This window comes from Tinamus guttatus, unplaced genomic scaffold (assembly GCF_059628265.1).
Source record: "Tinamus guttatus ecotype Peru unplaced genomic scaffold, ASM5962826v1 Tinamus_guttatus_pri_ptg001006l, whole genome shotgun sequence".
NCBI classification, from domain to species: domain Eukaryota; kingdom Metazoa; phylum Chordata; class Aves; order Tinamiformes; family Tinamidae; genus Tinamus; species Tinamus guttatus.
The window spans coordinates 64878-90580 of NW_028289540.1; the positions used below are offsets into that span (position 1 = coordinate 64878).

At 43.7% G+C, this 25703-nt stretch overlaps 1 protein-coding gene and 1 pseudogene across 1 annotated transcript; one reads left to right on the plus strand and one right to left on the minus strand.

Annotated features, from left to right (window-relative positions):
- Positions 1 to 7133: 7133 nt before the first annotated feature.
- LOC148590910 (uncharacterized) lies at positions 7134 to 18539 on the minus strand (the record flags this gene model as incomplete). Its single annotated transcript, XM_088538333.1, has 5 exons — positions 7134 to 7374; positions 10549 to 10567; positions 11245 to 11460; positions 13639 to 13870; positions 18441 to 18539. Coding segments are annotated over 5 exons (807 nt in total), but the record flags the coding sequence as incomplete, so codon positions are not given.
- On the plus strand, positions 14387 to 14495 carry LOC148590911 (U2 spliceosomal RNA; annotated as a pseudogene).
- Positions 18540 to 25703: the final 7164 nt, after the last annotated feature.

Here is a 25703-nt window from a genome sequence, read left to right on the forward strand (position 1 = left end):
CCTCAGGTATAGATCACAAAGCTTCCCTGCCTAAGTCCGCCAGCATGCGTAGCACCTCAGGCGGAAATCGTGCTTGATCCGCAGGGTTAGCAAAATTTCCAGATCCCGTTAAGGCAGCTGGCTCTCCTAGGCGCAACAGATCCCCGTCACGCCATTCCATGTTATTGAGGCCTTCAATGTCACAGTCCTCTGTCCAGCGGGAGCGCCATAGGACTTCTTGCATAGGGGTCAAAATTACCTGCATGAGCTGGCGCAGGTCAAAATGTGTCAGCAAGTGATTTGATAGAATTGAATTAACAATAGCCTGGGTGAAGGGACCATGTAAGCCATATTGCTGCACCGATTTACGTGCCTCTTTCACTAAATCAAACGATAAAGGTGTCCACTGATTTGGCTGACCCTGAGGACCCGCTATTACAGGAAATGCTGACAACGCTCCTTGCCTCACTAATGACAGTCTCACCTCCCTCCAGTGACTTTGGGATCACAATCTGCTTTTCCCTGCACTACCCCACGGGTTTTGTCAAACCCTCAGCAACATAAGTCTCCTTGGTCTCATTTGCCTTCCTTCCCTGGCCCCCTTCTCTAATTTTTCAAGGCGATCCAGCAAGTCCTGGACCCAGCCGGGTCGTTCTTCAGGCGCGATGGGGGGGTCCAGAAGCGGGGGCACAGATGGCGCAGGCGCGGGTGCGGGCGGGGACGTGGGCGGGGGCAGGGGCGGGGACGTGGGCGGGGGTTTAGCGATGGATCTCCAAACACCAGCAGTTTTCGGTGGCGTGACGGTCCCGGTCCTGAAGTGCTCGCAAAGGCTGCCATGGCTCCGGTGGCCACTTTCTTTTCTGCTTTCATATCGGATAAGGTAGCTAGGACCAGCTGCCATGTAGTAGCAAGGTCCCTGGCCTGCTTATCCCCGTCAGCGATATGATCCCAGAGCTGCCGCCCTATGTTCTCCCACATCTCCACATCGAATGCTAGGTGGGGCTCAGCTTTGAACCCATTCTCTCTGCACCAGATCAAAAGCTTGCAGAGGGTCTGTTCATCATACTTAATTCCTCTCTTAGACAGAATATGCAGGAGGAGCTTAACAATTGCACTTTCTTCCTTAGTTACTGACTGCCCCATCTCCTGCCCCAGCTGCTCACCTCCACCAGGTGACCGTTGCAACGAATCTTCAAATCTTCACGGATTGCCACCCAATCCGTCCCACCGAGCCGTTCCCCAGCCAGGTGCTCCCGTCGAGGTGTCCCACTTCAAATGCACTGAAATCGCATCACATCGGGGTCACCATCTGCGGGAAGCCAGACACGACTCCTGAAGGCTTCAATATGAGTCTAACAGAAATCGCTTTATTCGCGTTGCAGCACTATTTATCTACTACATTTCTGTTAAGTCATCTAGCCATGCGTACGCTTACATTGCGATTGGTTGCATACTACTGTCCACATATCTTCTACTGTACTAGGTTGGCTGTAGATATCAGGGCACACGTTTACATGATTGGCCCGCACACAGTCCTCTATCCTGCACTGATAAGCTTGTTTACAGGTTCTTCCTCTCCTACTTCTGTGTTCTTCCAACTGGTGACTTTCCCACAATCTTTTTGCCTTGGTCTTAGTCCAGCTCATTGTATCCGTCTTCTATCAGGAAGCCTCTGTTACTTAGATATTCTTCCACACCCATGGGGTTTGCCATGGTCCCCTTCCAACTCCTGTTCCTTTCCCTTAGACTGGTAGTGCATGGGAATTTAGGATGTTAGCGAATTTTCCCCAAAACATAAGGCCCCTTTCAAGCCTTTACCAGAAATCACCTTATGAAGGAGAAAGGGAGAAGCTCACAAATGCCACTTCTTTGAAATACAATTGATCTGCTTTATGTAGCCACAGAGATGTGCCTGGCTTCATGACGATCTGCCTGGATTGCAACTAGACCCTCAAACATATGTGTTTGTTCAAAAGCTTTGAATAAATTCTGGTTAGCTGTTATTCCTGCCATACAATTACCCCATGTTCTGCAAACTACAACTAATTCGCAAGCACTGTGAAAATAACCCATTATGTACTCCTCATGCCCATGGGCAATGACTTAATGGAAGAACTCTTTCCCTGCTCAGCATCTGCACAGAATAAGATATGAGCCAGCAGAAGCAAAAACATATGTTGTTTTAGGTTATCTACACTAGGGAAAAACATATTCACAACGTATTTGTAATTCGCATTGTTGATTCACACTTGCTAGCAGGTTAAAAGATCAATCAAGACATAGAGGTTAATAAATCATAGCCACCTTTAAGTTCACAGAAGGTTGACTCTCATCTAAATCCCAGGTTAAAAGCTTGAAGTATTTTGTCTCTATTGCTCTGGCTATATTAACTAAACCATAAGGAACAAAATACATTAAAAACCCATTTATTTTGTCATGCAGATATATCCTTTGGCTAAAGCAACTTTGACACCCAAGAGTTTCCCCTGCCATCTGACAATTCGCAGCCTGGAAGAGAAGATTGCTACAGTGTCAACCGGTGCGTTGATGTAGATGACCACAAGTCAAATATGTAATGAAGGCCATGCTGCCACATGCAATGTCCCACTCAACCAGTGGTCTGCCTAAAGACAGTGGTTCCCTTCCCAAATGCTGTCACCCCTTGATGTAGCACTTGGTTTTAATCAGACATTTCCCTTCAAGCACTGACTAGTCCTACTGGATCAGTCCTGTTTAGCTTTGAGCACCTGATAGGATCATAAGCCAAGGCAAATGTAAGCAAAGGATAAAAACAGTGGATAGAGATCTCCAATAGGCAATTACACATGCAGCAATGTTATGTTATGCACAAAGGTACATGAAATGTGTTTGAGAAGAAAAATCTGCATAGATAGGAGATCTGTTCAGAGTCCAAGATATTATCAGATCTGGAAAAGTGCCATGTGAGTGAGTCACTGGAGCATCAATCAGTGCTTGTGTACAGAAAATGCTATAAAATGGCTGCTATATTCCCTCTCCAGCATCCATATGGTATCATTTCATGACCTCCGTAAATGACTATGTAATATGCACCACGGGCCTTTTTCTTGTGCTACAGTTATCAAATCCACTAATCTATTCCAGTGCAATTCCCCATCTCCCCATCCATCTTTAATAAAGCATATTTTTCAGATTGTCGTTGGAGATCAGCTGAAGGCCCTCTGAAAAACATTTTGCCTATTTCTTCCACAACTGGCCTCTCAACCAGCCTGCTAGAAGTTGTGGAGCGGCTTGATGACAAGAAGTGACATCAAATGTACTTGATCCAGCACATTTTTACATGTCCATTCCCTTAGCAGCTGGAACAAAGTACCTCACCTGCCCTGCTATTTAGCACTGATGCAGCTCAAAAGCTGGAGCTCTGTAGATCAAGACAGGACTTCTGCTTTCAGAAAGAGCAGGGAGAGATTTTCTCCTGCTGGGATGCTTCAAACAAAAAGTCCCAGGCACGCAGGACTTGCAAGTCACAGGTAGTGCCTTCAGCCCCAGCTAGAAGCTGACAGCCAGACCACAGAGATCCCGCAGGGTGAGCATCTTTCTTTTCAAACTCAACAGCTCAATGCATGGCTTGTGGCCATGCTAGGGCTCTGGCTAAAGACCGCGTTTGCACTCTTAGTGCATGGCATTGAGTTCTACTACCTGCCTGGGCCAAATCAAAAAGTATTTTGTTTGGCAGACTGATTTTATTGATTGATTTTTTTTCCAGATATATTTTAAAGGGTTACTTCCGCTATCATTTTTTTTTTCCAGATATTTTGCTCTGCTTGAAGGTGAACAAACTGGTTCAGGGCATGAAAAAAGATCAGTTTCTTTCTATGAATTTTCTCATGGGCCACTTGTCTTGATGAAGAATTGCAGCCATCACTGAAAACCAAAAAGTCAAAAAGCAGGAAGGAAAGGTGAATCTGGTAGCAACCTATGTCCTCCTGGATAATCCTCCTTCAGAAAACCATAGCCCTTGTTCTAGCCTTATTCTAGGGTAGGGTGAGCTGACATGAAACAGGAAGATGAACAGAGGGATGAACCTACCCCAGTGGCTGGCAATAACAAAATAGAAGAATATTTGCTGCCATCTTTTATTTTCACAAAAAAGAAAGACATTTCTTTTTCTTCCTGACTTCTCTTTGTGGCATCCTGACTATTATTTCCCTGTGCTGAGCTACCAGTCATGTCTCATTTCGATCAAAAATGCTACTCCACTATAGTGGAGTAGTGGAGAGTGGACTCCACTGCATTTTAACTAGCCCCAAGGAGGGACAGACACAAATCAGCTCCATGCTTGCTCTTAGCAACTGAGCTCATGCTCATCTCCTGAAGTCTGACTTTCCCTGAGGGATTCAGTCAAAACATCAGACACCTGAAAATACTGAACGGAGCTGACTCGGGCTTGGAGGCTCATGGCAGTGCTGCTCAGGCACGGAGGGGCTGATCCTGAGCCAGGGCTGCAGCAAAAGGATTGCTAGATGTAGGGGAAGGAAGAGCACAAGCCAGAAATAGCTACAGGACTCCAATACATTGCTCAGACTGCCAGGCAGACACCATTTCCCTGTAAGTCACGAAAAAAGGGAACATTCATTGGTCCTCATATGCCCCAGATGGTATTCAGAGAGAGGAGCTGCTGTGATCAGGGTGCTGTGCCAGGGCTTAGGAGGAGGAAAGAGTGGATTTGTATAGGAATGTACCCCACAGAGCTCAGTAACTTACTGATCCATCTGGCAGCCTTTTGCCTACTCCTGCTCTGTCACTGTCCTTCTGAACAGCTCAAGATTTTTCCTCCAGATGGTCTGGGTCACTGTCCTTATCGCTTAACGGGCCATAAAACCTCAGGAATGGAAATAATTCTTCTTGGAAGATAAGTGAGAAAGACAGACCCCATATATATATTTTGGGTCTGATCCAGATTATTGGGGTTTCTGCAAGGACTGAGTTCCAACCATATGGATGTAAAACAGTGATTTCTGCAGCCATCCCTCACAGCTTACCCATAAACCTCTCCCAACAGACAATGCAAAGTGGACCCAAAGGTAAGAGCTTCCACAATAAACCGGAAGGAAGCAAAGTAAGAAATAGGGACACATGATTGACTGATTAATGATCAGGTCTACTTCTGCAGTATATTGCTTTTATGCTACCTGTAGGTCATTAGTACCCTGAACACAATGGAATTTCAGTCTGGGGCCATTCACTACAAATAGTACTTGCTAGTAGTTTGGACAGCTTACAACCACTCTGTCCTTCTGTACACATCCTGGTATGCGTTTTGCGATATGGTCAGCTCCTGTAATCTGACAAAACTCATAATCCTTTAACGAATGTCTCCAATTTTTCCATCATATGAATATTAAGCATCTCAGCTCACATTTGGAGAAATAAAGGTGTTTCCCACACTCATGTCTGTGAATTTCTTGAGTGAGCCATAAAGATTTGAGATGAGAGGGCAGATAAAACAAGCCACAGTTATAGTGTTAGACAATTCCTGCTTGGGGGGTGCAAGGAGACTGAGTTGTATTTCTGAAAAGCTTTTGGTCATCAACATTGTGTGTCAGTGCAGTTACTGTATGTGAGACTGTGGATTCAGCAACACAATGACAAAAGAGGACAGGGAAAACGAACCCATTAAGAGATCTTAAATCCACCCTTTTACAGACATATTGTAAAGAAGTTTAATGACATATTAAAAGTGTTACCTTAAGTACACCTTGAGCAAAACATTGATAAAACAGATAAACATCCTCCAAAACTTTGGATTAAAGCTTCCAGCTTTCCTTAGAAGACTAAGCTCCTACAGCTTGAACAAGCTCCTGCAGTAAGTATGAGCTTCCAACCAGCTGTAAGACATAGACAGTGAAAAGCTTCTTTTTCAAAACAACAGCTTTGAACCCGGCAGACCTTACAAGATGGATCTTTGACTGGAAAGAGGGTCCCAAGGCTGCAACTGGCTTTGTGGTTTCCTGAAGGTATAATCTCATAGTTCCCTTCTACTTGCACAGAACACAATGACTACAACCAAATTCTACTCTTTTGAAAATCAACTGCCTATGGTTGTTGTACTTTCTCTGGCAAGCAACACCATCCTAGAATGTGTCCAACAGAAACCTTCTTAGAAAACATGGGTTTATTTGGTTCTTCTGGAGCAGAAAATCTGAAGTCTCTGTAGCAGCAATAAGCCTCTTTGGGCAGGAGGCCCAAGAATTTGTTACCTGGAGACAAAATCAGATGAGGTGTGACCAGGGAAGGTGGAAAACTGTTGGAGGAAACTTTTCCTTCCTGTGATCAGCAGTATCCCAAATTAGAAAGATTGTATTCCCAGTGACAACAAAGCACGCAGTTCTGGAACTGACTTGAACAGCAGTTCTTTTCATGTTAAGAGACAGGTCTTAGGGGTTGCTTAGGATAGATGTTTTGCTAAGTTACTCCACTCCAGGGGCAAATTTATTTTCATTCCTTTATTCACATGAGAACTCTCATGAGTTTGAACAAAATGCTCTATCACTATTAGGGTATGCATACGGAGGGAGAGAGACTTCTTCCATATGGCATCAATGGGGATGGGGACCATTCTTGACAGTATGCATTGCAAAGTTAATATCCTGGTTGAAGAAAGAGGAGCAAACGTGAAATGTGGATTGCACCAGGTGTGCAATCCAGTATAGTTGCCTATGGAGTTAGGAGATGAGGCCATGCACAGAGGACTATGGAGCATTTGTTCTCTCTGCTGCACAACTTTATGATAAAACATCTCAATGGAGAAGACATGGCACTGGGCTGCTTCCCTTAATGTTGTCTACAATAGAAGTGCCTACAATATGTGTTTATAATAGAGATGCTTCTGTCAGTGGCATGGACAGTGGTGGGCCACCTGATACAAATGGGGACTTGTGGTGTGATTCATCTGACCAGAGCCAGGGCCTCATCTCAGTGGGCTATACTGATTTAATCTCCACTGGAGTTTGGTGACATGCTCAGATGGAGACGCCAAGCCATTGCATAAGTCCACATTTGGTCAGATGGCCACAGGCCTGCAGTTCTTTCTTATAAGAATCAGGAAAAATTATTTAATCTCTGGTACACAGCATGACACATATTCTTGATGACTATAAGGATCCCTTGTTCATTCAACGTTTGTTCTTATTTTGTCTTTGAGGAGGTGTAATTACCAAAATACTTACAAGACCTGTTGGCATAAGTGTTTGACAAACTTTTTCATAAAAGCCATGGTCATGATGTAAAAGAAATACAGCAATAATTTCACATTCCTTTGCAAATAAAAGCCCAGAACATTCTTTAGACAGAAGGAAGAGAAAGCCATTGGCTCCCAGTGTCTTGACTTCCTGATTTGAAAGGCAGTAAGATTTCCTAGGAAGTGAAAGGAAGACAGTTCCCAACTCCAGGTATGCTGAAAAGGAGGAACTAAGGGTGTTTTAGCATCTGATAATTGCCTTGCATGGTGTATGGCTGCACACTGTGCAGCTCCCTTTCCCCATCTTCTCTGATTCCTGCCCCACATCTTCCCTGTCTACCCCACATACAACTCAGATCCTCTCTCAACCTGGCTCTATAAAATCCCATTGGGCACATTCATTTCTCTATTTGAAGTCACTGGCAGTTTTTCTGGCTGCCACCAGGCTTTCTGTTGAGAAAGCTGAAACTTCAGAGGAAGGAGAGGGAATGGCAGGACATTGCTAATTTTCCATCGTCTGGGGAGAGAACACAATGTTCTGTGTCTTCTCTGCTATGCGAAAGAAGATCAAAACTGTCCTTGACATGGTTTGTATTGTGGGCAAGGCAGGCATCTTCCAGCCATCCAGAGCTGTGCACATCTGGTGCCTGCCTGTATCTTGCATGCTTGTTTGTTGAAGCGTCTGCAAGATCTAAAGGAGGATCTGGTATTTACATGTCTGTATGTGTGCGTCTATGTGGGAGCAGGATTTGTATACATTATGAAGAGAAGCTGCAGATGGAAACAATCCAGTTTGGTGTCTCAGGCCTGGTTCAAAGCCCATTAAAATCAGCAGGAGTCATTCTATTTACTATGACAGGTTTTGGCCACATCTTTCCTTGCTCCTCCCCAGCATGTCTATAAGATCAGGGCTGCTCCCTGCTGCATATCCTCAATTAAACTCTACAAACAATGGAGCGTCCCATATTCACCCCTGTGACTATTTTAAAGAGAATTGCTGAAGATGCCCCATTCTTTGATGTTCACACCCTGCACATCCTTAGAGGCAACTATTGCTCATTCATAACTCCTTGCTCAAGATCCCGAGATCCCATTGTTTGATTTGTGCTTGTAAATTAGTGCTGCCAGTTTTCTTCCATCTTTTGTTTTGCTTTTATCAGAACACACTCCAGCTTCATTTCCCTCCCCCAGGAACCAGACTTGAGATCAGAAGGGGTCATCAGCTCATCATCTTCCTGCATACCCCAGTCTATCGCATTTCTACTAACTGTGCCTGTACTGCCTGTAATACTGTCTATAACCTTTATGCAACCAAAACATCTGTTTCTGAAAGGCCTTCATGCTGGATTTGCAGACATCAAAAGCTTGTGACTCTTTGGCATCCTTAGAGTTTTACTCTAATGCAGTCTACATGCAGTAATTATGTGACTTTTTCCTCTTTTGGGTTTGTCATGTTTCTGATGTTCTCTGGTGTATAAAAGAGCTCTTTAAGATCTTATCCTTTTTTCCATATCAGTTTGTTCATAATCTGTAAACAAGTCACCTGTCTATCCTCTTTTTCGTCAGATCACCAGTTTACAACCCTGAAGACTTTTGCTGTAAGGCATTTTTCTTCACACTCTGGCCTTTAAAAATGTGGATGCTGGAAAAGGACCAAGAATTGACATAACAATCATAAAAATGCAGAGTTGCTCCCACTTATCACTATTCCATTTATATAGCCACAGATTGCAACAGCTATCTTTGCCACAAGAATGAATTAGAAGTCAAAACTGAGTTGCTTCTCTGTGCCACAAACCCTTGTCAGAAACACTGCTGTCTGCCTTGCTCCCCTTTATTCTCCCCTAAATACCACCTCAGCACCTTGACTTTCTGGAGATTTCTCACCCTATCTTTGACCAGGATAAAAAAAAAGCATTTAGCTTTTCCATCCTGATAGCATCACAGATCAAGGTGGAACAAACAAAAGAATGAAGGGTTAAACCATTGAACCGCATCTGCCCATCTGCCATGGGGGATGCCACAGACAGCAAGATAGTGTTCTGCATGAATGTGCAGGAGATGTGTTCAGGGCTAAGGTACTCACACGGATAGAGAATTGTTTTAATTCCAGGGTGTTATCAGATCTGGAAAAATGCCGAATGAGTGGGTCGCTCAAGTATCAGTCTATTGGAGCCCCATCAAGGGGAGTGTACTCCCTCTCCTAACGTCCACACTGTAACTGCACTGCCTCTGCAAATAATTAACTGTGCGTAACCAGACTCTTTTCCCTGCGTGAAATCTATATTATCAGTACACTCCCCACCCCAAAAATTAATTTTCATTTTCATACCCACACCCCTGTATTATTATAGATAATGTGAAATTCTCTCCCAACTAATTGGTGAGAATGAATGAAAGGAGCAGAATGAAAGGAGCTTCTGTTTGTTTGGGAAGAAGGTGTAATCACCTCACTATTGCCACATATTATGATTTGGTTTAGGCAGCCAAAAATTTCCATAGCACTCTCTGCCACAGTATTGAATTAAAAGATAAAGTTGCATTGCTTGGTCACTGTAACTCTGTATACAAAATACAATGTTTGCACTGCAAACTAGAACTATTATGGAAAGACACAAACATGCACTTTGCTTAATAATCTTGTGCTCTCCTCCAAAAATGGGCTACCCTTTTCTAGCGGGTTGCACTCACCTGGGGACAGATGGATATAGCCTTGTCCAAAAGCTGAAGCCTACAAGCATCTCTCCTACACTGTACACCCTGGTGTACACTTCCTTATCCTCTTGGTCCCAGCCCATACTACCTCCTGGGTACTGTAATGCTGCTTGACATGCTGTTTTCTTAAGTGTCTTTGTGTGGGACCCATCTGAGGAGAGCCAGCAGGGCAGGCAGTATCTGGAGAAGTTGATAGTGGCAGATCCATATTGAAGAAGAGAGACTTGGACAATTAAGTATGTAGTTTGGCCAATGGCACCGAACTAGGCATAAGGCTGTAAATTGCCATTGCTTGGGCCACTATCAGTCTGTCACCATAGGAAACTGCTTATTTTATGAAATCAAGCCAATCCTAATGAAATCAATCCTAAGGCAAATGCTTACTTCAAATAATCCTGAAACCTGGAATAAAACAGGAGTGGAATAGCTGGTAAGGCACAAATAATAACCATGAGGATCTTGTCAGGAGTAGTTTTTTTGTAGCAAAGGGTCACTGCCTGCTCTGAAATAGAGACTACTTCATGACTGCTTGAAGGACACAAGCAGCCCTCTGATCTACTATGGGCACCTAAGATTAAAGGGAGGAAAAAATAAGGAGGTTCATTCTAACCAGAGTGGACCTCTCAAGAACTCACCTCAGGTCCTGTCCAAAGCCTGGCAAAGTGGCAAGCGAAATACAGGGGGCTTTCACTGAGACAAGGGATGTAGACTGTAAGGCTGTCATGAGAGTTCCTGTTGCCTGGGCAGTATAGAGATACCATGTGCATAGAATCATAGAGTCATAGAATCATTATGGTTGGAAAATACCTTCACCGTAAATCCATCACCACGTTAAACCATGTTCCTAAGCACCTCATCTACATGTTTCTTGAGCACTGACAGGGACTGTGAGTCCACCACATCCCTGGGCAGCCTGTTCCAATGCTTGACTACTCTTTCCATGTAGATTTTTTTCCTAATATCTAACCTGAACTTCTCCTGGTGCAACTTGAGGCCATTTCTTCTTGTCCTATCGGTAGTTATGCAGTAGCTGTGTAGTATTATGTAGTTATGTTAGTTATGGAGTAGTTGTACAGTCTCCCCAGGTCTTGATGTGGACAACACACTCAGAGAATGTGCAAATTAAATCTATGGAACTTTAAATCACATTAACTCAATCAGAAAACAAAGGGTGTATAAGTACTGTCTTTATTCTGCAAAATAATAGGAGAACAAGAGCTGATCTGAAAACCCCTGTGCAGAAGAAGACAGAGCAAACAGGAATCTGTGCAAACCACTGCTAGACTTTTACAATGAATTTTATTATCCTGGTCCTAGAGAGCATCAGAAAAGTACCTTCTCCAAGATTATTCCTGACAGGACAGGAAGAAAGAGGCATTTTGGAGGAGGGAGCCCAGAAACTACTCTGTCCAAAAGAAAGGCTGGTTTGCATTTGAACTGCTTTACTTTCATGTCTATCATTCCCAGTTGTTTTTTTCCTTCTCCTTTTTCACTGCATTCGGAAATGGTGGTGCAGCCCTTCATGGCAACTTTCATAGATAGTCCACCTGCATAGAAGAAGTACATGCCATGTAATAGGAAAACCAGCCTTCATAGTTGTTCGCTCCTTGGTCGCTGAGGCTCATGTTTTCTCCCTGAGCTCTCTCTATTCTTTACATCTAGTTGACTACAAAAGTCACCAATCCATTCCTCTCCAATCCTCTCCCCAAACAAATTTGAAGAAGCAGAAAGGTCACTTTAGTTAACCTGAAATGCAAAGGAACAACTGTTTGCTTTTTCCTGCTTTCTGATGAGTAAAGGTGATGAAAAGCTTTTAAGTTGTTTTCTTTCTCTCAGGAAGAGATCTTCCTAAAGAAATAATGGTTGTGTGATGGTACTGCATAGATTTATTTGTCTCTTGCCCTCTCTGGCCTTCTCATGACTCTTGAACCAAATGACCACCTTTCAGTCAAATTTGGCATAAAGGTTGAGAAGCCTCAAAGACATTAAAAGGCAGGGTTCACCTGGTTATGTGTAGCTATTTATGATAAAGACTGATGAGTTTACTCGAGTAAATCCAATCTCTAAGATCTCACAGGATCTAGCCCCTTGACAGAGAATGCTCATTCATGCCTCCACTGAGGGAGGTGCTGAAACATGAACTTGTCACTTTTAGCAGACACCAGAGAATTTACCTGAGAAAGAGACCTTAAAATGCTGCAGTCACACAAAGATACTCACAGCTTGGACATCAAACTGATAAATTACTCAGGCCTGCCTCACCAAACTAAAGACCTCTGAAGAAAATCCTAACAGGTCAATGATTCCAACCAGTTTTATGGTTAAATTACCTAACTGCCAACAACTAGGGACACACAGCAACTCAGGCTGTGTGTAACTCTTCCTTTTGATCCAGGATTCCTAACTTCCTGTTCAGATATTCTTGATATTCTCACTCATTACTGGTTTGTTCTTACAGCCCATGTTTTCCCCTATATGCAGACTACAGAGGTCAGGAATATTCTGCTGGATATTTGCATCTTGAGTACAAATAATGTATATGAGTGTTTCACTAGTTTCTCAACTTTTATTGCTCCTCCTATATAATCGATTCCTCTGCTTGGTTCATCACACTACACAGATTTCCTTCATTTACAATGGCTGATCAGTCAAGTCAAGACAAATTAAGAACCTTTTCTACTTCTGTAACATGCAGTTTGCATCACACATTTTCCATCATAGAGACTAAGCAAAGAGTTGTTTTCTCTTGTGTTGGTTCTGCAAAATGCTTTCTAATTCAGGGTTCGGACAAAAGGTATGTAAAATGTATAACAAAGCTCTTGAGGCATAATATTTTCACCTGACAATAATATGATCCCAGAGAAACTATGCCTATGATCATACACAAAGACTTTTTTCAGTCTACTTTTAGAGTGTGTACTGCTGTCCTTAATTTCAGAGTTTTTTCTTCTGCCTGATGACGCATTGATGGGGCTGTCCTGAGATGTGGAATTTTATTACCCAGGGGGGAGAGCTTTTTCAAGTAGCCAAGGAGCTTGTTGTCTACTTTCTTCTCTCCAACCACAGTCTCTACAGTGGAGAATAAGATTTCTGAAGGAGAGTGTTTCATGTTGCTGGTGACCACTGCTATTCAAAGACCACAAGTTCCCCTCACTAGGAAGGTCTTCAGGTTCTCTGACCTTTAAAGCTCATCCATCACATTCATGAGGAGAGACTTGTCTCTGACTCTCCTGGAACAGGACCACCACTAAAAAAAACAGTATCATGTGCCCACAGCAGCCTGTGCCACCCTGTGAAAAAGCTGATGGCTCTGTATTAGGAGGCATTCCCCATCCTCCAGGGAAGTTTCACCTGAACCTCCTTAAAGTGAGTAGCTGACTCAGATCCAGGCACATCCTCATTCACCTTAGCTAGGACATTGACTGTGTTGGTCAGATTTATTACCTTCCCGCATATCAGAATGCTTCTGAGTCCAGATTTTCTCCTGGCCTCCATCATACCATGCTGTGAGGAATTTCAGCAGCTATCTGTGCATGACAGGGACGTGGGGAGGAGAAAACACCTGTGCTTTGTTTATCAGCTTTAAGCATGTTCCCTTTCTGGTTTGTGTCCCTTCCTCTGTTTTTCCCTCACATTTTTTGCCCTTTTTTATTTTCCTGTAATGCTTCCTCCTGGTTTCATCAATTTAACCAAAAAGATGACAGCCCAAATTAAAATATATTTACCAGAATTAATCAATCCAGCAAGCTCAATGCATTGCGTTTCAGATCCAGTGCAATTTATAGTTTCACTACCACAGTGGAAGGAGTCTATGCTGTAGCAGGCAGGACAGTGTAATCCATTGGGCACATCATTGTTCACTGGTGGCACCGGCAGAAAAGAGAGAGATTTTAATAAGGAAAGGAGAGAAAGTGAAGGGACCCATGGTTTCTTTAAACCTCCGTGCAAAGGTCTGTTCTACCAGCAGCAGACAACATCCTAGTGAAAGTACATTATAATCATATGATTGAATATAATCAAATAGGGTAACAATGAGATCTAAACAATTAAAGGAGTACAAAGGACATTTTATTTTACTTTTGAGCCTATGCCTTTTATGGCAACAATGGTGTTAGCACTGATGAATTTTTGGTAGTCTGTTCAGCAATTCTCTCTTCAATTAAAATAATTGCCAGGGAATCCAGTTGCTTTTCAGACACCCTTGAATGAAGATATATTTGCATACACGTTAACATGCTGAATGAGTCGTCTGCACTTGCATTGATGATCAGCAATGACATCTTCAAGCAATCAAGACAACGGCAACTGCCTAATCATAGAATCATAAAATCATAGAATGCTTAAGGTTGGAAGGGACCTCTAGAGGTCATCTAGTCCAACCCCCCTGCACGCGCAGGGTCACCTAGAGCACATGGCACAGGACCGCATCCAAGCGGGTTTTGAAGATCTGCAGAGAAGATCTCAGAGAGGGAGATTGCTTCTCGGCCTTTTGGCTAAGATCAAGTGTAGTGTAGTAATCCTATCGACTGGTAATTATGTAAAAAAAATAATTCCTTATTAGACATTCATATTTCAACCTCCTTATCAGTGAATTGCTGAGAGTGTCCCTGTGTCAGCTCAGGCAGATCAGTCTGCCAGTTTTAGCTAGTACATTAAGCTAAAGGTAATGCTGCCAGGGACTGGCTTCAATACATAATGAATGTATAAGAGAAGGGAAAATTATTTAATATGGTAGTAATAGTCATGCATTTTACTTATTATTAATGACAGTGGTCATGGACTAGTGGGATAAAATTTCAAAATTTTGATAAAAATTATTTTGATAAAAGTGGTGATAAAGTTATCCAAATGGCTGCCATTTACAGTGCTCTGGATTTTATGAAGGACAGGAATTTATAAACTTCTCCGAAGAGCCTAATTTTGTAAGCAAAAGTAGAGACAGCCAGCTTGGGGAAGACACCTATGGACTACAGGTGTTAGGCTGATCTGAGGGATCTTGTAATACAAAGATTCATTCATTCATTTACTCATTCACTCTTTACCTCTGGCTATCTACTGCTCACATCTTGACACATCTGGCATGGGAACCCTCTTTACAACAGACTATGAGATACTTATGAATAGGAGCTATGTAATGGTAAAGAGATTCAATTTTGCCATTTTATTCTTCAAAGTGTGACTTTATCACTTTTCCACTTCTCTTTTCCTGCTTAGTCAATTACTAATCAAGTCCCATGGGCAGGAAACAAGATCATATCATGAAATGTAGTAGTCATGGCTAAGACGTGCCTTGGAATGCGCAGGTGCAGCCAAATCTGAAGACTGAAAAATAAATGTTACTGACAGACCCAAGACAAAAGTCTAGTCTGTGACTACAAAGTTTTGCTGTGATGGATGCATGCAGATATTGCTTAACTGGCACACAGATGCAGTTGCTCTGCTTGAACAGGAGGTCTTTGAAATCTGAAGATTCCAAAGGCCTCATTCCCGACCTTTTTTTTTTAAAAAAGTGATCTGGAACTGACTGAAACTTTATTACAGATTTTGGCATCATCTCTCTGAGAAATGTGTCCTCACTGTCAATACCACTCTTTTCTATCACAGGATTCCTATACATGCAATCCTTGTCTTTTCTAAAGAGCTCAGGCATTAGAGCATTTATCAATATGAGCTCTTGCCTCCCCTTTCCAGTCCCTAACCATGAAGCATGACATGTTGCATAAGGAAAAATCTCAGGAAGCCATGCCCTGCAGCATCAGGAGACATGCTCCCTGTAGTTATCATCTTTCACAACACTTTCTAACCCAGCATTAAATACTGTGTGATAAGCATCATAACATAAAGGTATTCCCAGACAAGTGTGTCACAGAGCACTGAGAGGAGCAGGTTTGTTCATAAACTGTATTGGTTTGGGCAGATTTGCTAGTCAATAGTCACTTCCAAAAAAACAGAAATTCTTGTTGTGTTTGGGTGTTTTTAAGAGCTGAAGGGATGCTCTTTGTTCTTGTATTTTCATATTCTTTCATGGGGAAATGCATCTTTTGCACAGGGAAGGTGAGCCTCCAGGCAGCATGGCTGTTTGACAAGTTGCAATACTGTGAGATATTTAAATACTAGAGCAAAGAAAGTTGGATAAATACCCAAAAATGGCAACTAATGAATGGCAGGAAAGAGCACCAGGCAGATTTCCACAGTCCCTAGCACAGGGTGCCCATGGTTGCTCAGCATGAGCAATGTGGGTGCTACCCCACATTACATGGGTCATCTGGGAGCAGAGCAGCCTCACAAGTGGTTTTAGCACTGGCCAGGGATGAGATGGCTGCTGATGGCCAATTTTCAGAGCTGCTGTATGAACAAGACAATTTTATCATTGCTTGCCCTTAGCTAGGTGGAATGGAAAGAACCAGACAGAGGTACCAAGTGGAAAAAAGATGAGGGACCTTCCCAGGGACAACCAAACACTTCAATGGACTATATGGTCCCATGGGTTCATACCTGCTCAGTCCGCTAGGACTTGAACCTGCGTTTCTCACTTCCTAACAAAACTCTGATTGTGGAGACAAGAATCATACTGGCAAGGAGTGTTCTCTAAATAGTATATAATATATGCATTTTTCATTCTGCTACACCCACCAAAGAGAGACTGATTTCAGCAAATCAGGTTAGACTACAATGCCCTGATCCCTTCCAAAATATTTTTTCTATGAAATCTAAGTTTTCCAACAAAAATATGTCCCAGTAAAAATTTTCTTGACACAACAAAGACAGAGAAGTAAACAAAAGCACCCCAAACGTTCTTTAACCAGTCTGCCCTGAATCTTCAAACATGGGATTATTTGAAGATACTTGATATAGGTGAATTACTGATAAACGGCCAAGGTTTTACGTCTTTTTGGCCTTAAGGCACCATCTGGAAAACTACAGGAGTTTAATAAGCCTGCCCCAAAGACTTTAGGCTTTTATGGAAACAGATTAAAATAATTTTACTTAACTACTTAATCATGCAGTATAATAAGTAAATAAAAAATAATGCCATACAGATAAGACATGGGAAATTTGTGCGCTAGTGATATGAAATGTATGGAAATGAGATAGATAGATAAGGGATGAAAATTTAACAAACAAATGTGAAAGAAGAAAGGCAGACATGTAAAACTGGGATTATAAAATTATTAAAACAATAGGGCAGTTCCCTATGATGGCAAAAAGTCTTCTCAAATTTACCATTTTTTCAAGAACGCTTTTAGTGTCTTCACACTTGAACTTTTTGTATGAACATAGAAGGAAGGATTGAAGAATACAATTGGTGTCTAGTTTTTCTCAATTACTTTAGTCAAGAGTGTAAAATACCTATGTAATCTCATCAAACATGACCATCACATCTGTACTTAATTTTAGGAAAACCAAAATTATGTTTATTTACTGCATGAAAGTCAGGTATCTATTTCTGTTCTTCCATTCGTGGAAAGTTCTGCTTATCTCTGTCTTGTACTTTCAGGAGTTTCTGATCCTACAATTTTCATGAAATCTAACTAGAGCTAAATCAGCCTTGGATGCCTTGCAAGTTACCTATATAAATTAGGCTGTAGAATTTACTCTTATATGAGAAACATCTGATAGAGTGCTGCCCTCATGTATTTCTGCTAGTTATCACATGCCATCTCCTGTACTATCTTCTACTAAATATTGCATGTACACCAACTAGAAGAATTAGGATTAAATGATGAGCCTACTCACATGCAGAGAAAGCAGGCTGTTACAGTGCCTCCCAATGCATTGCTAGCTGTAGACTCTTTAGTGTGAGGGTAACACAACAAATATTGCGGCACACTGTTACTGTCCCCTAGGAGAGGCTGTATGATTGGTTTTGGAACTACAGGAGGGAATGCACTGTCAGGGAGGACATCAGTGAAACTGTGGGAGGAATCTTCCCCTTTCCCACAATGGCACTTTCTTGAAGTCACTGGCCCAGGGAAGAGCTGCTGGTGATGCTCAGATGTCTGAGTCTCAGGTTGTCTGGATGAGAGCAAGCCAATAGTGAAAATGGTTGAAAAGCTGCTCTATTTTTCCCCTTCAGTTCATCAACTAAACTGATAAAAATAATGTCATGTCTATTTGATCTAGTGATACATTCACTTTCATTTCTAAGAAGTGCTTTAACCATTTCTCCATTTATAAGTTTTGACCAATTTGGAAGTGAAACAATTTTCTCCTTTCTTAAAATAACCTCCAAGACATTACTTTATCAGTTTCCCGGTCTGGTGCCACCCCAGCAGATGACAGCTCCACATTTCTTCACAATCAGAAAACACATTCTCCCCTGAAACTTTTTTTCTGAAACTCAATGACAGTTCATATACTGGAAGTCTACATCAAGCAGTGGGGAACTCTGAGCAAACATGTTGAATATATTTTGATATCTGTAGCTCCAAGAGAGGTCTGTCTCCAAGTGACATATAGCCAGTCCCTCAAAACACATGAATTGAAAGTCTGAACTCTGGGGAAGAGGGGGATTGTGAGCCTTAACCTGCTTTCCAGTTGAGGATGGGAAGCTAAGAGCCAGGGGAAGCCCCAATTTCACCAGTGGAAGTTGTTCCACAACTGGCATGTCCCAATTCAGATTTAGAATAAGGATTGTTCAGCTTCTGTTGCCAGCATGGGAACCTAGACAGTTAATAGAAAGGAACGGCATGTGCTGAGCAATGGAGATTGGTCTGGTTTTCCTTTACTCACCAAAGGAAATGTTTACTGGAGGAATACCTGAAATTCATCAGGGTATTCCCATATGGTCACTAGGGATACAAGTGCTTTGGGAGCTGTGACCACAACCTTTTCATCCCTTGCCTGACACTTCAGGGAGCAGGATTGGTGCAGACCTGTAGGAGAAAGGGAGACTGCTGACACCAGTTGGTCATCAACAAGACTCGTTTATTAGTCGTTTTAGCTTGCTTTTTATACATTTCTTAATTAGCCTCATGCATATTACAAAACTTGAGCTCATGATTGGTTGCTAACGGTATTTGATTGTTTATTCTACGGTATTTGGTTGTTTATTCGAAAGATAACTTCTGTCTGGCCAGCCCAGATTACGATCGATAAGCAAGCAGCTTCTTCATTCTTCCTGCCTTATCCCCTCAAAGTTGTTTACGAAACTAGCCAAGGACAGAGTGTCCTTGCCTTACCAGCACGTCCTCAGCACTTCTCTCCTGAGGCCTAATCTCCCAGAAGCCCCTGCTTGCTCAGTTGCAGGCCTGAACCAAAGTCAGTAGAACCATACTCATGTCCACGGTCTCGTAGCCAATTCCCAACAATTCCCCCTTTTTCTTTTTGCGCGAGCAGGACATCCCCCATGCTCTTATTTATCATGCGTTTTACATAGGATAAGATACAGCTTAAACATAACAATACAACTACAGCTACTACTAAAAACATTAGCAAGCTCTGCAAAATATTGCGGAGCCATCCAGTAACTCCCATTACAGCAAAGCAGGCCGTCAGGTGACAGATTACATGGACTGCCTTTTTTCCTGCCTGGGGAGTTGCCCATATGAAGTGGCTGAATGTGTCAATAGTGACATGAAGGTACTTCAAGCGGCCAAACTCTGGAACATGGGTAACATCCATTTGCCAGAGCCCACAAGGGCCTTGACCATGCGGATTTACCCCAATCCCCAGCCCCGGTCCATGATGGCTGCATTCGGGGCAGGCGCGCACGATTCCCCTGGCCTCTTCCATTGTTATATTAAACTGACTTTTAAGGCCTTTAGCATTCTAGTGGAACATGTGATGGGCTTCCCTAGCCTTAATGAAGTCATTGAGAGGTACGGCCGTGGCCACCAATTGATCAGCCCTGTGATTACCCTCGCCCAGACCCTGAGTCCACATGTGACTCAGGATGTGTATCACAGCATATGGGCACAACCATTGTTGCAAAGCGGTTTGCAACCTGCGTAAGAGCTCATTCAACCGCGGATTTTTAACATCCCGGACCCTTGCCCCCTCTATGCGCGTAACAATTCCAGCGACATATAAAGAGTCCGTGACCAGATTGAGCCGCTCATTTTGCCATCTAAGTACCGCCCAAACCACCGCAGCCAGTTCCAGCATTTGTAGTGAGTCTCCTGCTTCTGCTTCTAGCAGGTGGTGATGCCATTCCACTCCTTCCATCCAGGTGATAGCTGCTTGTCGTGATTTCTTCCCTGCATCCGTGAAGGCGGTGACTGCGTCCACTAACGGTACTTCACTTCTTTTATGTGGCATAATCCACTCATTTCGGCTCACCCATTGTAGTTCCGGTGACTTTATAGAGTCTACTTTGATATCAGCAGCTGTTGATAATAGACTCGTTTGTAATTCTCCAGAATGCTGCAGGTACCATTCAAGCAGATCTCTTTTTATAGGAATTCTTATTACACCTGGTTCCATTCCCGTGATCTGCACCACTCGTGTTTTCTCTTTCATAATCAGTTCCGCCAAGTTTTCTACTTTCTGCTGAATAGTTGTGTGTGGTTGCAGTGATGTATACAACCATTCGAGATGGCATTTCAGTGTTTGGTTCTTCATTCTTACTTCCTGTGCTGAAGTATTTCCCTAGTCTCTTTCCAGGGATACAAGTCAGAGTACAACTCCCAGTCCTCCACTGGTGGGGGTGGGGTGGAGTACACCGTAGTCTGAGTTACTCCTGGCTTTCCCGCTTTCAAATTCTGCACTTTCTTGTTGTACTTAGTCAGCCCTCTCTGCTGATATATATTATACAATAAAGATCTAAAGACTACACACACAAACAGCAAAAACATAGTTTCTATCTAGTGGCACGACCTCACGTAGCTGTGCACTTCACTAGTGAGTTCCACTGTCTCCAAAGCCAATGTTGCCAAAGCCCATCCTTGTCGCCAATTAGGTGCGAATGGGCTTGGGATTTGGCAATAATCACCCAAAACAATGTGGCTACGGGGAGCCTCTATTCAGTTGAAAGCACCTTTAATAAGCAATGTATGAGTAACTACTCTTGAGGTAATACTTGTCGGCAGGATACTGAGACTGAACATCTTCTCGAGTTGGCAGATTGGAGGGTTGCTGACAGGCTCCTAACTCGGCGGGCGTCCCCGCAGAGACAACGTGGGTCTCAGTATTAGGAGTCTCACCCCCCCTCTCTCTGCACTGTCTGTTTAAGCCCGGTGCATCCTGCCACGTAGGGCCAGTACGTGCCAGCAGGCAGACCGGGGGGCGGACAAACTCCACCTTCAGTCACATAACCTTCCCTCCTGGGTGCGCAAATGCGCATATCAGAAAGCGGTCCCAGCTGTCAGTCTGATGCTCCTGCCTTCCTCATCTTCCTCCCTCTCAGGTGTTTGACCTTCAAACTAGTTTAGAGGATGTTTGCAGTTCCCGGGCAGGCAAACATCTTCTTTCTCAAGATCCCATTATGACTCTACAGATCATACAAATTTCCTCCTTTCAACCATACCTCGTGTCAGCATCATTATACAAAGGACACAACACATAATACAGACGAACATAGCAAACAGAAATAATAGCCCTAATAACGGTTTCTGCCCTTAACGCATTACAATTCTCCAACCCCCACTTTAAAAGACAGATCAAATTCCCCTGCACCTCCCCCCTGGCTGTTGTCAAGCCCTCAGCAACGTAAGTTTCCTTGATCTCATTCACCTTCTCTTCCCCGGCCCCCCTTTCTCCTTTTTTTTTCAAGGCGATCTAACAAGTCCTGGACGTAGCCGGGCCGTTCTTCAGGTGCCACGGGGCGGGGTCCGGAAGCGGGGGCGCAGACGTTGTAGGCGCCGCAGGTGCTGGCACAGAGGCAGGCATGGGCGGGGGGGGTTAGCGATGGATCTCCAAACACCAGCCGTTGTCGGTGGCGTGGCGGTCCCGGTCCTGAAGTGCTTGCAAAGGCTGCCGTGACTCCGGCGGCCACTTTGCTTTTGGCTTTCACATCGGATTTGAATACTAGGTGGGGCTCGGCTTTGAACCCATTCTCTCTGCACCAGATCAAAAGCTTGCAGAGGGCCTGTTCATCAGTAGCTTGCTCCAGGGATTGCACAAGCCTATTCACCAAATTTCCGTAGGACTTCCACAATCCCTGCTTCACCATGGTAAATGATGGGGCCTTTCGTTCTGACAGCACTAAAAACAGCGCCTGCTGCGCGACATTTTGCCACGCGTCCTTTCTCTCCCTTACTCTTTCTTTGATCAAATCCCCGTCACTGCCCTCCCAAGGGTCCGTTATTGAGGCTGAAGACTGGGAGTCCCCCGATTGCTCCTTTTGCTGCGGCTCTTCTGGAGGGGCAGCACTAGTTTCAGGTGGCGGTGGTGCCGTAGGTAGCATTACTCTAGTCACGGAAGGAGCTCGTGGCTGATAGCCCCCCTCCGGGTACTGCAAATTTTTCTTATGAGCTTCAATCGCCTGATCTGCGGCCTTTTTCTCTGCCACCCGTTGTAGCAGAGTATTGTGTACCACCCTCCACAGCTTCCCCATCTTCCTAGCTGTCTTATCATCATCTATAGTTGCTTCCCATAACTTATCACCCAGTTTCCGCCATTCTGATAACTCATGCACTGTATGTGGGACAATAAAGCAACCCTTTGCGTACCCCCATGCTAATAATCCCGGTAATTCTTTCTTTAAGTCAATTCCCTGCACATTATGCTGCTGTAGGGTACGAGTAAATAATTCATATGCCACTTGCCTATCCATTTTTGGCGTCAGCGCTGTTGCAGCTCTCCAGGCTCCGGTGGCACGTATGGCCCGAAATCACCTATATGATCTTCAGGGGTGCCGTCTTTCCAGCGTTTGCTCGGCGGACTTCGCACCGTCCCGGCTGCAGAGGACCCAACTCCTACTTTCTCCACCGTGGTGCGTCCTCCCCCGTTTTCTTTTCAGTCCGGGAGGATTTCAGTCCTTTGCTGTATCACGTCGGGGTCACCATTTGTAGGAGAAAGGGAGACTGCTGACACCAGTTGGTCATCAACAAGACTCATTTATTAGTCGTTTTAGCTTGCTTTTTATACATTTCTTAATTAGCCTCATGCATATTACAAAACTTGAGCTCATGATTGGTTGCTAACGGTATTTGATTGTTTATTCTACGGTATTTGGTTGTTTATTCGAAAGATAACTTCTGTCTGGCCAGCCCAGATTACGATCGATAAGCAAGCAGCTTCTTCATTCTTCCTGCCTTATCCCCTCAAAGTTGTTTACGAAACTAGCCAAGGACAGAGTGTCCTTGCCTTACCAGCACGTCCTCAGCACTTCTCTCCTGAGGCCTAATCTCCCAGAAGCCCCTGCTTGCTCAGTTGCAGGCCTGAACCAAAGTCAGTAGAACCATACTCATGTCCACGGTCTCGTAGCCAATTCCCAACACAGACCAGCTACCAAAGCTAGGCCATTTAGTAGCACAACATTGCAGATCCAGTGGTTCAGCTTGTGCTAAGGGGTACAGCTCAGGGTATCTAGCCACGGAGCAATTTCTGAGGACGTCTCTGGTTAGACTGAACACTGAAAAATGCTGCTTCTCTCATCGTTACTTCCCTCCTTACTCAGAATTGGGAATTCAGGTTAACACATGTGGGCAAAAAGCTTGTAAAATCCTGGCATGAAACATCATTACTTTGTCATATGTTAATGATGGCTTCATCTCTGCTTTGAAGGAATAGTCTCAAGCTAGTCACATTCTTAGACATTAGGGAAAGACAGCAACAGTGAAAAATTGGAACATGCAACTCCATGTGCAGAGGCAAAAGAGGGTGCAAGTGAAGATGAACAAAGCTGGGACACTGAAAAAGTGTTATGCAAACTTCCTATCAGTCATTCTAAGAGTGAATGAGGAAACAGATGACACATAGGTTCTGCACACCTGTACAATGGGATTTGGACTTTGAAATGCTGTCATTTTTGTGGCTGAAGATAGAGAGAAGGTTTCTCTTTTGGGACTGCACACTGATGGAAATGGTAGGGAAACCTGAACAGTCATTGAGATAGGACTTATTGTAGGTATTTGCTAGACTGTGCTGCAGTTGAAAAGCTATGCTAACCTGCTCTTATGGGTTTGCTGTAGCTCATGTGTCAGGTCTGCCAGCCATATGTGGATTTTTCAGATACCACGGGGCATTTCAAATAGCTCCTAAATGCATGTGTCTTCGCCTGCAAGCTCAGTGTTGCTCAAGGAGCCTATGGTTCCCGTGCACAGTGATATCCCTGGGGATTCTGCAATATTCTGCATATCAGGCGATTCAAAGATCTTAAACACACAGATTTGCAGGACACTGTGGTAGTACTATGTCTTACAACAATCCCTTGGGAAATATAACTGCAAGAAGATCCAGTTATGCAATCACAATATGTATGGATAGAAAGAGGTAATAACAGGTCCTAAATGTTATAGTGATGATATTTGAACACAGAGAGCTAAGTGACTTGCTCATGGTCTCACAGACAATATTGGTGCCCTGCAAAGACTGCAATCCAGCAAAGACACCACTGCCATTATTTATAGCTCTCTATCCCCATAGGGACAACCCCATGTAGCAAGGTTAGATTCATCAAAATGGTTCTTTGCTCTGAAAGCAATATGTGGGTGGAGCAAAACACACAACATCACACTATAGTTGTTCCATCTACTCCAATCTAAACACATTTTTTGTTTTACCAGCTGTTGCTAAGGAAATAGCTTTTCTGTTCCACAAAGTTTTGCATCCATCAAGACCTGCCATTTAAGAACCAGGTGGAAAGTAGCTGTGGAAATACCAGTCTTGACCTGCCTTTTGTCTGTGCCAAGAAATAGGTATTTCCTGCAATACTGGCCTGCCAAAACTGTGTTGTCCTGGGTGGGCAGAAAGCCGGTGTCTTCTTCGTATCCATCAAATAGATGTGGTAAGGGCTTCAACAGTGCAGCCAGTTTAGTTTATGCCTCCAGAGAGCATAAAAAACAAAAGAAAAAAAAAAAGAACCTAGAAAACTAGAAACTAGAAAACCAGAAACTAGAAACTAGAAAAGTAGAAATTAGAAAACCAAAGTGCTGTAGCCACGAGGCAAAACTCTTGCACAGAAGTTCACAACACCGACAGAAATGTTTACTAAGGATAACCTCTGATCTAGCAGGCTTGACATGGTCTGTCTGCACTTACTCTGTCTTTAGGTCAAATCTGATGTCATTTGACTGTAATAGGCCCATGGTTATCGGTCTGTGGAGTTCAACCAAGGCCACCACTCCTTTCTCCAACACTATCTGCTGTGTATGTCCTCCTCCTCCTCCCTTGCACCTCTACGAGTTCTCTTGCTATCTCTGGTGAGATAGTTCAGAGAGCAGATCCTTCTGATGAGAATCATCAATGAAGAGAGCAATGTGGTCAGGCTGAGTGGCCAAGGGATGGTGAGGGCAAGGTGGCAGGAACTTAGTTATGTCAGCAGGGAACCACACAAAATCCCATCTCTGATGTGGTGTGTGCTGAGTCAGCCTGAGTGCTGAACCTAACTGCTACCTGAAGTCCATAATATGCATTCTGGCAAATTGAACTGAAATTTTATAGTGACTGAAATGTGTTTTGTTTCAAATCTATGCTGTGCCACGAGGCAGCAGCATACAGATCCAGTACTGAGGACTATGGAAGTCTGGGCTGAGCGATAAGGAGCACAGAGGCAGCTGCTCAGCCCGGTTCACAGGCAGCCCCCTCCGAAACCCAGTTGAAGCCGGCCGCTCGGCCAGGCTTGTAGCCAACGTAACTGCAGACGTCCTCCAAACTAGCTTTGGAGGTCAAACACCCGGAAATGAGG